The sequence below is a fragment of the Etheostoma spectabile genome, chromosome 10, assembly GCF_008692095.1.
Source record: "Etheostoma spectabile isolate EspeVRDwgs_2016 chromosome 10, UIUC_Espe_1.0, whole genome shotgun sequence".
Classification (NCBI taxonomy): Eukaryota; Metazoa; Chordata; class Actinopteri; order Perciformes; family Percidae; genus Etheostoma; species Etheostoma spectabile.
This window is the reverse complement of record NC_045742.1, coordinates 16,145,497-16,161,181: the sequence shown is the minus strand read 5'-3', so window position 1 is coordinate 16,161,181 and position 15,685 is coordinate 16,145,497. Positions and strand designations below refer to the sequence as shown.

The 15,685-nt window shown below is 42.8% G+C and overlaps 1 protein-coding gene across 1 annotated transcript in view; it reads right to left on the bottom strand.

Moving 5' to 3' along the window:
- Nucleotides 1-5,894: 5,894 nt before the first annotated feature.
- clcf1 (cardiotrophin-like cytokine factor 1) overlaps nt 5,895-15,685 on the bottom strand; it is a 14,742-nt gene continuing 4,951 nt past the window's right edge. Inside the window, exons 2-3 of the mRNA XM_032527197.1 lie at nt 10,547-10,701; nt 5,895-9,525 (exon numbers count right to left, since the gene is read on the bottom strand). Of these exons, the coding sequence (XP_032383088.1) occupies nt 8,179-9,525; nt 10,547-10,701 (1,502 nt within the window). The 3' untranslated portion in view covers nt 5,895-8,178. The remainder of the gene's footprint in view (nt 9,526-10,546; nt 10,702-15,685) is intronic.

The following is a 15,685-nucleotide window of genomic DNA, read 5'->3' as shown; positions in this document are numbered from 1 at the left end:
ATAATTTCTAGATACTAATTGAATTTATACTGTTTATTGATCCCCAGTGGGGGAAATTGTACACACTGTTTGATAGTAATCACCTGAAATACACACACATGCTCAGGACCTAATCATGCACAAAATGGTGGGATGTCAGAGTGAGTGGGCTGCCAGTGCCAGAGCCCTGAGCAGTTGGGGGGGTACAGTGCCTTGCTCAAGGACACCTGACCTTTGGTCCAGACAGGGACTTGAACCAGCGACTCAAAACTCAATCATAGCAATGGAGTTCTATGAAACAGAGGACTAAGGGTTGTGGCATGTAGGGTTAAGATTATTGGTAGATCTCCAGGGAATGAATGTAAATCAACGTCTCTTCATAAGTGACAAAAACAAGTGGGCAACTGTGTGTGTATGTGTGAGGGAGTCTGTGGTCCTTCCATAATCTTCTGTCTTTGTGCGTCGCGCAGACAGTTTAAAAGCTTTCTATTTACCTTTCACACCATTCTTCAGGTCGCAGAGTGGAACTGCGTGTGTGTGTGTGTGTCCTTGCGTGCATACGTGCGTGTGTATGCGTGTGTGAGAAAGAGTGATACAGAGCACTGTAAGTCCTCCCAGTGTGGGTGGACAGCTGGTCCAAAACAGGCGTTTTAGTCTCTAACAAACCGTAACATGTCAAACATGTAATGTAGACCGCGACACAGCAACATGTAAAACGGCTCATTGACTCCTACCCAAGGCCTCAGGGAAATGAAAAGAGAAGAAAAAAACTTTTTTGCTCACACACAACTGCAGCCATCAATCATAAGTCAAATTTTACGAGGGATGGGGAGGAATATGATTGTCATAAATTGAGCAAAACAAATGCACAGAGGGAAGTTCCGGGCTAAAATTGCTGGAACACCTCAGGATAGCTTGGATGGAGGAACAAAGGTGCTGAGATGTACCCTGTGTTTGGATGAGTGTGTTCAGCTCGCTCTGTTTCATTTTCCCCTCTGTTTTGCATTTGTGCGCCTGTGCTTTTGCCAAGATACATGTCAGTTAGCAGACATATTAGGTGCCATCAAACATCTTCTCTATCATCTTTCTGTCATCCGGCTCAGCTTTGTCTTAATCTCTTGTGTTATCTTCCCGTCACAATTGAAAATCAATACTTTTGTTGAGGCTTTTAATCAATGTTTTTTAGTTTTTCTTACGTTTTTATCCCTTTTTTCTTCACTTTTGATGCTTTTTATCGACATTGTTAACTTTTTCTTAAGTTTTTGTCCCTTTTTTCATAATTCTTTATGCTTTTTTTCAATGTTTGTCACTTTTTTGACGTTTTAACTTTAGTTTTACAGTTATTTTTGGAATTTATGGTCAATAAACCTCATTTATAGGAAATTATACCTAATGTTTGAGTTAGAAAAGCAGAAATTAAGTATAATTTGGACTAAAATTAAAGGAAAGTATGTTGATGGATAATCAGACTGGAATTTGTCAACTTTTACTCAATACTATTTCAAAAGCACTTCAATTTCTTTTTTCAAGGCTATAAAATTGAATAAGACACCCCAAAATTAATCAAAGTAGAGATTTTTACTTGCCAAAGAGCATTGTGTGGAATCAATCATGTTATTTCGCGTAATTAAAAAGAACATTGATATAGGAAAACGGGTCAATTTGACCCGAGGACAACATGAGGGTTAATGGGCTTTAAGTGGGACAAATCTGAACATGTTACTCACATTTGAGGTGATTAAAGATGGAAATCTGCACTCAGTCTAATTGTCCCTGACAGTAATCTGCAAATGTCTTTTACATGATCTCCCATAATCTATCATGAGTGTGCCAAAGGCATTTTTCTTAGGAGCTTGCAGACCAAATCAGTTATAACACTTATATGGATATTAGGCAAAGTTTCAACAGGTGGGGAAGATAGTCTGCCGGGAGTCATGTTGGAAAGTTGTTTGCTGTCACATCATGAGAAGTTCATAAATTGACATTATAAATCAAGGCTTGGGTTTCTTTCTGAGGCCAAAGTTTAACTTTTGCATGTGTGATGTCACTACTTTTCATGGTCGGGTAAGACTTCTGCAAGACACCCACACAACCATACACAAACATCCACTCATACAAGCCATTCAACCATCAGATGAATGAACACCGAGCTCCATTTTCTCCCTAATTGCTTTTGAAAACATGTTGGGGAGCTGAGCAACATGGGGGATGACAGCTTCTGGTGTTTTCCTAAGGGACTAAGTCAACAAGCACAGACAGTGACATGAAAGAGCTCACACACCTCTGTGGTTTTGCTCACTCACACGGACTACCAATTGATTAACTCATAAATCAACCTCATCCCAGGCCCCAGGCCCTGGAGTGCCCCTTCACCTCCACCCCCACCAACCCAAAAAAACGGCGGTGAGAAGCTGCAGCCCAACCCTGCGCCCTCCAGCTAAGTAAGTGGAGGCGGTATGTTTCAGCTCATGGCAGAAACCCAGCAGGAGGGAGAGGCCAGGTGGGGCAGGTATAGTGGGTGCTATGGAGTAAAAAAAAAAAGAATTAGGGTGGGGTCATGGAACCAACAAGTATAGGATTAGTATGTATTATTAAAATGACAGGGAGGGATGGAGAAAGAAAACACAGAGGGGCTTAAAGAGGGATACAAATGTGTTAAAAAGACAAAGGAGAAGATCTGAATCAAACGCTGTGTAGTGCTGCCAAAATGGAGAGAAACAAGGGGAGACAGATATGGAGAGTAAGAAGGAGAGAAAGCATAGAGGAATGCAGTAAATCCCTAAGCGACTGAACAATCCTCTGGAGAAAGAAAAGAGGAATTTTTATGTGCTGCAGGTGAGCAGAACAGAGAGGGAGGGAGAGGGAAGAGGAGACGAGGAGACAGTTGGAAGGAGACAGTTGGAAGGAGACAGATGGAAAAAGCAAATGCGGGGGTGGCCGAGGGAATTTGAGGAAAGCGTGAAAGGGTTTGATTGTAGCAGAGAAAAGGGGACCCATGGGGTGAAAATGAAGCAAAAGTGACACAAAATGACTACGCATGCAGTTAGAGAGAGGATGGCATACAGATAGACACAGAGAAGGAAGGCAGAGGGACACATAGAAAAAAGATTGGGAGACAGAGTGTGAACAAAAAAAGGATAAATAGAGAGGAAGACAGACAGGGAGGAAGAGGAGGTCTGAGAACGTCTCGACCAGCGCATCTGTGTATCTTAAAGGCATACACAGGTTTTTGGGACATTGGACAGCTATAATGATGAGAACACATTGAATCATGTTGAATACTATCTGGGTCAAAGAAACACTTTATTCGTATGGCTTGTTGACTGATATATCATTACTTCAGTAGTTCATTTATATTTTTAGGTGTTTTGGAGTAGGTGTATTGGTGCATATTACTGCATTTGATGTCCTTGTGACATATTCGGATTTTGCAACTTTCTAACTAACATAAATATTTAGTTCTTTGATTCTGTTACATGATTACTAAGCCACAACAAGAGTGAAGTGAAAACAGGTGTTTTACCTCTGCATCCAAGCACTCATAATGTACAAGCACAAAAAAAACAATTGAGTTGCTCACATAATTATAGAACACTTTTACATTGGGACCAGTCTCAATTATTTTAACTTTTTCTTTTTTTCAGTCCAGTCAAGAAGTAGGGCTATAAATACTGTGATTTACTTGTCCCATGTAAATGTCAAGGTACAATTTCAGTAAAATGTAATTCCATCAAGTCCTTCAACATGGCCATCAGATCAGAACACAGAAAAAGAGTCACCCAGTTGAATGGCACCAGCACTCCACAGTCCAAACGCTTCGAAAGGACAACACAGCTCCTGAGATCCCGCTGAAAATAGGCGCGGATGCACAGAGGCCAGCAGGCTTACTTTCCGACGCCTGCACACTGGCTAGCAGGATGTCCAGCAGATCAGATTCGGTGTTCAATTCCCCAACTGCTTACAAAGCATCATTTTAGGATTACATGTTTCTTAGGTGCGTGACGCCTCATAAATTGCATCAAGTAAAGTCCCTAATCACCAACCTAACTATTCACTAAGAGGAATATGTGTAATTAACAGGATTATATCTTTGCTTGTCCTGCATTAATTTATATTTTCTTTTAAACTTTCCATCGTAAGTCAGACAATGTTATAATAGTGCAGTGCTAAATCAGTACCCTGGAAATCCAGAGTTCTCACAAGAGCACAATTTGAATTTGCTCAGTGAGTTACTCTGGCATCGAGTAATGCTGCTCATTAACTATGCACATGTATCTGTGCTGGACCAATCACATCGGTGTATCTGATAAAGGCGGGCCAGAGGCGAGCTAAACAGATGACGAAAGCCGCTGCTACATCAAAGTCATTAGTAAACATTGCAAGATGGCTACAGATGACATATGTTGTTTGTTTTGGCCGCTACAATGAACAAATTAGACTTGGGTTTTTATCTTATAGAAAAACAGAAGACGGCGCTCAAATCGTTCCTTTGAAAGAAGGATGTTTTTGCTGTTTTGCTGACCAGATACGGCAAGAGTTTAATCAACCAATTAGCGCCGCTGTTAGCTAAGCGCATGGGGCTCTGGATACGTCACTTTGTGTGTTGTTGTGAATGGTTGTAGTGTTATCCAATTGTTAGCAGTGAGATTTTCAAATGCACGCTTGGTGCCGCCCCTTGAGAAGGGCGACTTTCATTACTTGATGCCAGACCCTTAATCTTTCGGATTTGGGTCTGGATTTCCAAGCTACTAAATCAGCACAGTCCTCCAAAAAGCCTACATTTTCAGATGCTGCCAGTAGCCTACTATCAGTCAACATAATGTATTTTTTTGTGTGTAGACTTGACCTCAAGGAACACAGAAATTTCCCAAAATCTTTTTCTTCAAGACTAAAAGAAGGTAATGTGTGGCGCAAAGGAGCCAGAAAAAAGACCAGAAGAGGTGTTCTCCATGAGCAAATAAAAGTTCTTGAACAAGGTGGCTGGCGCATTGTCTCCACTGTAGATCGTAAGTCTTCTATCACGGCCTGCCAGTCACACAGACAGGCCTGTCTGAGCAGCAGAGCCTTCTTTTATCACCCGCTGCCTAATAGACCGATAATAATAGTAAAAGTCAATAATGTCGATGCCTTGTCACTCACAGTATCAGTTAATATCGAAGGACTCACCGGCTGAGTCATACAAACGGGGCTCGGCGATCCTGTTGCGTATTAGTTTCAGCAGTTTGTCTCTGCTTCGCTGACAGAGAGAGGCAGACAGAAAGAGGGAGACAATGCTGAGTGATGGCTGTTAGATAGCTACGCATGACAAGCCTCATTCCAACAAAGTTCTGACACATAGAGATGATTCACACACGTGCTGAGCTTGCAAGCCCACGCAAACAATACACACAGATAAACACGCACACACTCACACAGACGAAACAAAGCTGCCTTTGTTGACTGATGGCGGCCCCTCAGTCTTTGCTTATTGAATGCAAAAAACACGTCTTATAAGTGTGTATGCATGTGCATGTGTGTGTGTGTGTATACATATGTGTCATGTTTCTGTCAGTGTTAACCCTTTCACCCACTTAGTGAGAGTGTGTGTAATGATGTGTCAGCGTTGACACAGCCGACCTCCCATTTACGTCACTTCCTGCCCAGCCAATGCTGCTTTTTAAGGTTCATGCGGGCATTTGTTTTTTCAGCACATGGTCCACATCTGTGCGTGCGTGCGTGCTTGTGTGCTTGCATGTGTGTGTGCCACGTGCATGTGTGTGTGTCAGGGCGGACGTGTGAATTTGTGTGCAGGTGTGTACCTCGAAGGTGATGGAAAGGAGATTCTCATTGATCCTGTAATATCTGGCCTGGGGGCGAGGAGAGGAAGCCAAATAGCTGCAGAGCATGTGGGGGAAAAGCGCAGAATGAGGAACAAATGAGGAAGCGATTAAAGAGTGGGTAAGGAAGACAAGAGCGAAAACGATAAGCGGGAGAGGAGTGACAGAGACAGGGAGCGCGGCGGCCTTGAAACACAGACACAACAAGAGAGCTGGGCGGTTGGTGGGATTATGAGAAGGTGTGTTTGTACCTGTGCCTGTTTCATGTAAATCCCTCACTGTGACAGGTCAGAGGGATGTTTTCAGGGGAAGAGGAGCTTCGTGAGATAGTGTGATGAGAAAAGAAAGCAAAGTGGGAGGAGGGATGATGCAGTGGGAAGTGGGAAGAGAGAGATGAAAGGAAAAATGGTCGTAAATTTTCACCCGGACAGACAAATAAAAACTCTCTCATACCCCGCCTCTCTCGTTCTATTTTTTGTCACGAATGTGAGCCGGTCTTTGTTTTCCAGAAAACACCCCGACCCCAAACTCCTCTCCCCTTGTGCCAATCACCCGAAACCATCCCTATAAAACTGAAACCATTGCAAACAAAATCCCATAAGCATTTCTTTTTTGTCTCTATCCTCCGATGGGCTCCCAAATGACCAATAACACCACGCTCTGTACAAAAGCTGGCATTTATTCTATTTTGAGTTACAATACAGTATATTCACACAGGATTTAATAATAAATAAACATCTTGTTCAATAAATATTATAGAGAGATGATCCATAACCTTTAGTCATATCATCCAAGGCACATTGTAAAAACACAACACAATTTTTATTCTGGAAAAGAAGTTATGCCATCTGTGAGTTGCCAAAGAAAAAAGTCTGATTTCATGATTTAAAAGGCACAGATTCACATCAATGTGTCTAATGTTTTGTGTTTAAAGTAATAGTTTGGCGTGTTTGCATCATTACTGAGAGTTAGATGAGAAGATTGATTACCGAATACCTTATATCTGTTAAACATAACTGTTAAATGTTAAATAGAATCTCTATACCGAAACAGAAATCTAAAAAATGACAATTTGTGATGCTAGAGGGAGTAACATGCCACATCCATCTGCCTACCACAAGTTTAAAATGAACACACATTAAAGATTTTATGGTTTTATGTTTCGTAGCTCAGAACAGTGGGTACCTGCAGTCTCCGCTGGTTGCCGAGCAACCTCACTGTGACCTCAAGTTTCCACAATGGCAACTTGCTGTTTTAAACCTTTGTTTTTGTCTGGATTTAACAAAAAATATATTACATGTTAATTAGTGAGCTTAAGAGGTGCTGGTATTTGAATTTTAATACCTTTCCACAGAGCTGTTTCCCCCCATGACCAGTCTTTATGCTAAGCTAAGCAAAGCTAACCAGCAGCTGGCTCCAGCCGTATATCAAGTGCACAGAAATGAGAGCGGTATTGATGTTCTCATCTTACTCTCAGCACAAAAGCAAGCAAGTGTATTTCCTAAACACCCAAAACTGTGTTTTTTTGTTATACAACATTTTAAGATTGTGTTAAATATGTGTTGCTATGTAGTGAAATCATTAAAAAAGTGTTGCAAATTTGTGAACACTGAATCAAAAGTAGCATAGAAATTAATTGCTATTTTCTCAAGGCACAAAATACGTGTGTGTGTGTGTGTGTGTGTGTGTGTGTGTGTGTGTGTGTGTGTGTGTGTGTGTGTGTGTGTGTGTGTAGACAGTATGTGAAGCACTGTTGTAGAGTTACTGTAACTGACCGGCCGATTTCTGATTACTCAGCAATAACCCTCTGCCCGTTATTGCCACTGCTCATCCCTTGACTCACGCCTCCTCCCGTCTTCCTCTTCTCTTCATCCCTCTGGCTATTTCCTCCTCTCCCTTTGTCTTTTACCCATTCAGAAATGTTCTTCCTTGAAAGAGAAAATGAATGTTTGCTGATTCACACATATGGAGTGTGTGTGTGCTTGTGTGTGTGTGTGTGTGTGTGCGTATGCATGTGTGTGTGTGTGTGTGTGTGTGTGTGTGTTTAACCACCTACAGTGGTATTTCTGTTGATCTATGAGCCATGAAGTCCAGTAACTCAGCCCAGTCTCAGTGTGTCTCGCTCAATGAGCTGCTGTGTGAATCAGGCGGGTGACAGTGCTGGTAATGTGTTGGCTTTGTGTGTGTTATATTCCATTAGCGATTCTGGTGACCTGCCAAATAGTCCTTCATTCACTTATTCCAGTACAGTATGAATGAACGGGTTAGCAGGAGTGTGGTTTTTTGTGCTTTTGTCTGTTCAAGCTCTTAATTTGTTTCCACTTCCAATTATTGTGTGCAAATAATAAATTTCCAATATACTGCACTTGTGTGTCTCAATGTCTCAGCCTCTGAGTCTCTTCTTGAGGCGGTTAAAGTCCTTCGCCGACCGCCACAGCCAACTCTGCAGCTCTCTCAAAATCCAAAACCCTTCCACCTTTTTGGCAAAGTCGTTCATCGTCGGCCGCACTGACAAAAGCGAAGAAGAGGCAGAGGAGGTAGAGGGAAGGAGCGGAGTCAGGGGAGGCGAAAGAAGGGAGGTGCCCCTTTGTAAAGACAGAGGGATGGGTTGGGAGAGGAGGGTGTGCTCCTCTCCTGCGCCGAACTGGTAGAGCAGGGAGAGGGTTGACAGAGGAGCTTGGAGGGTAGGGGAGAGGAGGGAGCGAGGAGGCCGACGCTGAAGATGGAAAGTGGAGGAAGAGGAGGTTGGTTCCATTTCTGTTTGCTTCTTCTCCTCCAATGTTAACCCTCTGCTTCCCTCTACAATGAATCCATCTTCTTTTCTGAGTGTGTTTATGTGATGTGAGTTCATGTTGTAGCTGTATTGATTGTTATTGTTGTTGGCGTGGATGGTCGGTTGTTGAAGAGAGCTGGAACCTCTTGTGCCCGGGTATGACACTTGTACCCTGGGCTCAGGCTGCCTCTTCTCCTCAACATCCTCGTTGATGCTCAGCAACCTTCTCTTTCCCCATCTCTCCACCCCTCCCTCTCGCTCCAGCTCCTCCTCTTCTTCCTCCGCTACTCTCTCTTTTTCGCTGGCAGTCCATTTCCCCCTCTCTGGCTCTTCCCTCCTCACTCGCCTTCCTCTTTCTCTTCTTCCCTTGTCCGTCGATCCGCCACTCCTTTCTCCAGCTGCAGTCGCCTCCACTCTCCTACCTTCTTTCCCTCTCCTTTTTTCCACCAGGTCTACGGTGATGCTGTCCTCCCTCTCTCCTCTGACCACCCTTGTCCTGCTTCTTCTTTGGTTGTTACGCTGACCGGGCTCTGTCCTCGTCCCGGCTCTGGACCTGTAAAGGCTCTGGCTAATCAGTGGAGCAGGTCGGTCGCCCCCTGCCCCCCTCTGAGGGTACTGCAGCTCTCCAGCATCACTTTCCAAGTTTGCAGATGGTGGAGGAAGTGTGTAACCAAGGGTGGTCATCAGTGCGGATATGGAGCCCAGCAGCCCATCCAGGCCTGTGCAAAAGTGCAGCAGGGATAGCTTGAGGGCGGGGCAGAGGGTGGAGCGGGCCAACTCCCTGACGGCTGCCAGCAGGACAGAGTAAGCCTTCTGGTTCTGGGCGAGCCGAGCTTGGTTCTCCAGGCCGTGCCACAGCTCCAGGCGGGTGGCAGCGCTGGGCAGGGCCAGAGCGGTACTGTTGGGTCGAGGAGGGGAGAAGTCTTTCTCATTGAATGGGGGGCCTAGGTAGGTCAGCTGGAGGAGACATACAAAAATCAGAAGAAAGGATGAAAAGGTTTAATGGATAACTCTTGATTCATAGTTTGGACCATTATTCATCGTAACACTTTACACAGCTTAATTGCTACAGTGAAGTCAAGTACAGTTGGTCAAAGTTGAACCAGGAAGTCAACTTCTAAATTGTTTTCTCTTCTGAATTAGTTTGGCTAAATCCAGTATCACTCTTTTTCAATTGTTTTTGGTCTCTAACTCCTGAGGGAAATATCTGGCTATTTAGCTGCTAAAGGATCCACTATAGCCTAGTTTCTTTCAAACATTATTATAACACAATACGTTATTTTTGCATTTCCAGTGACAAAAGTTGTGGATGGTACTAGTAGAACCGCTCCACTCCATCATGTTTTTTTTAGGCATTTTAGGCCTTTATTTATAGGACAGCTGAAGACATGAAAGGCGTGAGAGCGAGGGGGAATGACATGCAGCAAAGGGCCACAGGTTGGAGTCGAACCCGCGGCCACTGCATCAAGGAGTAAACCTTTATATATGGGGCACCTGTTCCACCAGGTGAACTACCCTAGTGCCCATCCTGTTTCTTTAGTTACTCCTCTGTTGAGGTTCTTAGCACACTGATCCAATACTCAATGGTGGAGCTGGAAACACCACAACCTGCGATTGGTGTAGACGTCCCTCTACATCATTGAGGAAGAGGAAATAGAGTGAGAGTTGGATGGAGCAGTGAGGAATAGAAAGCTGGTAGAATACAGTGTTTTTTTTTTAGCTATTTCACTGAAAACAAATGCGGCTAAAAACGACGCTTTTAGAGCGTTGAAAGTGGTGGCGGCGATTTAGGTGATAATTCTCTGTAGGTTGACCTACATTTCAAATGGTTTTCACGTTGCCATTGATACATTATTAACATAAAAAAGTATTGTTTTTAACAGTTTAATGGTAAACTTTGTTTCAGTGTTTCTAATTTGGATTAAATAACAAGGAGATCAAAATGAAACAGAAAGGTATATCACAAAAAAGGACTCACATATATGTCTTTGATTTCCTTGAGCTGATACTCCAGGTATTTGGTCAGCTCGTACGTGCTTTCTATCGAACTCCTCTCACTTGCCAGGTTGTGTGAAGGATCCAGGGCTGTTGCCATGGCAGCAGCCAATAGCAAGACGAGCTGATGTTGATTGACTGTGGAGAAATTTAAAAGTAATTAAAAGACGTTTCTGTAAGGGCACTCACATCATGAGCATCCAAGTGATAAATAGCACACACCGCAGAGGGATTTTTAATCATAACAATGAGGTGAAATTTATCTCAGCCATTATTTTCTTAGACATCTTGTGATTATTTAACTTGGATGCTTGGTTTTTAATGAATTTCATGATTTGAGAGTTCAACAGACAAAAGTCACCTCCAGCCACACTTTCCAGTCGCTGCACTATCATCCTGTTTATAGGATTTTTTACAATATTCTGGTTTATTTCTTTGTCTCTATGGCGATGGCCTCGTCTGTTTACATATTGCCAAGTCATCTGACACTGCCAATAAAGCTTTTCCAGTTTCCCATCTAATTTTAGAGGTTTCTGGCTGTCGGAGGTTTACTCTGGCTTCAAATAAAACCTTGCTTAATAGCTTCAGACAGTCAGACAAATTACACCTATGTTCAATGCACCAGCCTGTCAGGCAAACAGCTGCTTCAACACACACAAACACATACACACACACACACACACACACACACACACACAAACACACACACACACACACACGTTCATTCCTGACAGATATCCCAAAAACAAAGACATGTGGCTTTCTTTACAATCACAAACATTAATGTGTTTGTATCAGTTGTGTGTTTGCTGTGGACTTCTTGTTTAGGTATCAGAGTGTTTGTGTAGGTGTTTTATGTTACTCTGTGAGTGTTGGTGAGAATGTTTGTCGTAATCTTATACGTGAATGAAATTTACATCGCTGCAAGTGTATACAATGTGTGTGTGTGTGTGTGTGTGTGTGTGTGTGTGTGTGTGTGTGTATGTGTGTGTGTAAAGGCGGGTTGTAACACTGGAAACCTTTTAGTGCCCCTGTCTCTGGTTTCAAACAGAGAAAATTGGAGCTGAAAGGTGGTTTTCAACATTTAGGAACTTCATGTACGTCCTCTTCTCTTCGTCCAGGCTTGCTGTCTCTCCACGCTGCCACTTTTCACACTCTCTCTCTATACTTTCTAACTCTCTCTTGACACTTCTAAGACCCTTCGCTCAAGTGTTACACACATTTCTTTCGTCGTCTCTGCTCTCCGACATCCTTTTCCATCCTCGCTGCGCTTTCTCTCATCCTCATGACATCCAGACACTAGGCAGTGATTCATGCTTGTAATTATGGGCAAAACATGCTGCTGTTCAACAGGGGTGAAATATGTATTGCACAATGTATGTCAGTCAACTTTCCCTCTGTCTTTCTCTGACTCACCTCGGGCCTCCTGTTGCTTCACCAATTTATCCTGTTTCTTCTCTTAAACTTGTCACACTGCTTTCAAACTTTGCCTTCTTTCCCAACATACCTTTCTCCTCCCCCTCTCGACGCTCTTATCTCTTTTCTGCCTCGGGTCAAAATAAAAGCAGTCAATTAACCCTGATTAGCTCTGCTTCTCTCCTTTTATTACCCTTTTTTCTTTCATCTATCCATCACGACGGGCCCCACAAGATGAAGAACTGAATGGCCTAAACACTTGAAAAATCTTTACCCTCAACACGTTTTCAGTGGTTCCAAGAAAACATGTTCTGACCTAAAAAAGTCAACACCTTTTTCCTCTGACTCAACTGCTTACGTTGGACGTATCGGTATGCATTCCCTGACAAGAGTTGGGTAGAAACTTGATGATCTCACATGCTATATACCACACAATAGACAAAAATCTGTGGTCTGATGTGCTAAAACAAGAATTTGTTATAATTGCAGTTAGCATCATAAAATGTGTCATAGAAGAAAATATATGGTTGAGATATGAAGACAAATTTATTCTAACATTTGGGTTTTTTGTCTTCTGTGCCTTTAACCAAACATCAAACCAAAAACCAAAAACCAAATCATCAGAATGCATTGACAAGTAATGTTTATCCCCTTGATTGTATTTCAAATTGCAATGATGACATGGCAACGAGTAACTGTGATTACATATATGTTTTAATCTAACAAGCTCAAGCTCCCTGAAAAAAAGTTCTACTCATCAAATGACTTGAGTTTTAGTGACAGATTGAACGACAGATTGGGGAACTGGCAGTTTGCAATTAAAACAGGATTAAAAATGCTTGTCAAAAACCTGCTTGATTTGAATGGTTATAAAAGGCCTCCTTTATACCTGGTAACTCTCCCACTACCTGTTGACCCTGAGTTGTCAGCTACATCAAAGCTTCCTCACAGACTATTATTCTAAAACACTGTGTGTGCAGGCAACTCCCACATGCTCTTGCACACACACGCACACACACACACACACACACACACACACACACACACACACACACACACACACACACACACACACACACAGACACACCTTGAAATTCGTCAACTAGGACAACCCCCGTCAGCCAAGCCTTCTCCAATCTCCTGAAGCGCAAAAGCCTCATCACCTGTCAGAAGCAATAAGCATCTTTCAGCGTCGCCTGAGCATTTGGAGCTCATCAAGCCCCAGTCTCCTCCCACCGCACATCCCACATTAGCATCAAAACACCTCAAAATCCACACGACATCGCTAAGTAAACAGCCCTGAAGGATAAGGACACACATTGTGCAAAAAGGGAAAAAATGAACAGGCACAGAAAAAAAAGCCGCCTGCGACGGAGAAAGAAAAATTTCCTTGGCAAAAATTAACCAAAACTGTGCCGAACTGTTTCCTTTAGTCTGCGGCTACATGCTCAGAGATGATTGCCAGACTTGAAAGCCTCTTGTTGTTTTGATTGAAAACTGACATGTCTAAATCATCCTCCGCTGTGGCTAAAAACTGACACTCTTTTGTACGAGTAAACTGAGATAGCTCAAACCAAGAGCTATGTTGTTGTGTTAGTAATATTACATTGAGCAACGACACTATAGTCGGCATGTAGCCCGACTTCAAGGGGAGCCCTGCAGGCTTGGGGCTGTGTACCTGGCAGTGGAAGCACACTCCGCAGGGCAGGGTTGAAACCAGAACATTTTCTGTTGGTGGATTGCATTACAGCAACACAGGGGTTCCCTACAACGGCCGACCATGAACTGCCTCGCTGCACTTATGTGTGCGTGAATCTCTACATATTTTGGCAGATATACCTATAAGGGTTACACATATGCACACACAGTAGGGCTCCATTATTCACAACAGATCATATTTTTTATCCACGATTTATTCGCAGTTGTAAAGTCAGATCTGGCACTCTGTTGTCTGGCTGCCATCTGCAGTACAGAGCTCAACATAATGTTCGGGCGCCAGAGCTTTTGAGCTTCTAATAGGTCAAAAACCAACATCAGCACAGGGTCATGGTTCAGAGTTGAATTTTGGTGTGCAAGGTTGTGTTCAGGGGCAAAAAGAGCTTCGTAACACACTTGACATTTACCCTCCAGACAGTGTTTTGGTAAACCAGTGACCCAGTGTTTGTGGGTGTTGTACCGCTTCCATCCAAGAGGACTAGTATTTCATCTTTCCCAACATGCATCACCATTTGAGGTTTTAAGCAAGCACTTAAACAGAATTTGGTATTGTGGGAAAACCATGTGCAAGTTAATCTCTCCAGTCTGGTCCAGGAAAAACTAGCTCTAAAGCCAGGAGAGGTTGCAATTCATTGCTCTAACCACTTGAAAGAGGTCTTAAACAGAAAGGAAACATCAGTATGTAGATGTTAGAATCTGGTCCAAATTAGATGTTTATTTATTATGTATTTTTCCAGTGCAACATTGATTAGGATGACTACAGTATATTGTGATGCCATACTTTTGGTGAGCATACATTGTGAGACTTTGACAAGATTTAACATTAATCAAGCCCTGCAGCCTGATTTTGGACCAAGATGTTGAAATATCATCCGTGGTGTGTTTTCCAGAACCAAAACAACATACTACAGGCTACATCCTCCCACTCCACGCACTTCAGTGTTGTCTAGTCCCTGTGCAGAACTCCTCTGCTATGTCAGAGGACAATACAACGTTAGGCGCAAAAGTTTCTTGCTATATGCATGTTATGTCATGTTGTGAGTTATTTTTAAGAATCTGTAAACAGAAGTCTAAAAGTTTATTGTGGAATTTTTCTATCCACACTTGATTAAAAAGTTTAAAATAAAACGATCTGATAATTTGATCTGGGCTGCAATTCTGAACACAGCTGTCTCAGTCTAGTTCATAACATCTGTTCATTTTCCAAACTGCTACATGCATAGAAAAAGAAAAGGTTACAGTGATAAAAAAAACACATAAGTAGCTAATTTAGGCAAATTACATGATATGACTACAGGGCTATCAGTAGGTTTTACTGCCCTTCCCGTTCTGCTGACATTGTGTAAATGCACCATAAACTCAAGGATCACTTATTAGCTATTCCAGAGTTTTTAATTGTCTCACAGGGATGGACTTTTGAGTTCTGCACTGACACCTGACGACACCTGAGAAATTTCCGTTCAATGAAGAAGACTCCAAAAAAAAGTAGCAAGTTAACTGTACTTTGTTTTATTTGATCACAGATTTATGCTCCCAAGATCAAGAATGATTCTCTCACAGTCTTCAAACAAAAGAAGAAGGAGACATATTTTATTAATCCCCGAGGTTCACTCTGTTCTTATACAGAAATTACACACACTGGCCCAAAATACACATCCATGCAAATAGGACCCACACACATGCATTAAATAGAGAGATGTCAGAGCGAGGGAGGGCGCTGCCCATGGTCCAAAGCCTGAGCAGTTGGGGGTTCAGTGTCTTGCTCAAGGGCCCCTTGGCAGTGCCCAGGAGATAGACTGGCACCTCTCCAGCTACCAAGTCTATACTACATACTTAGTCCCTACAGGGATTTTAACTGGCGACCCTCCAGTTCCCAAGCCAAGTCCCCACAAACTGAGCTATCTGCCCTCGACTAAGTTCATCATTCAGTGTCACTAAAATCCACATACTGTTTATGCTGAGTCGTTACATTAAGTTACTTTTTGTTATC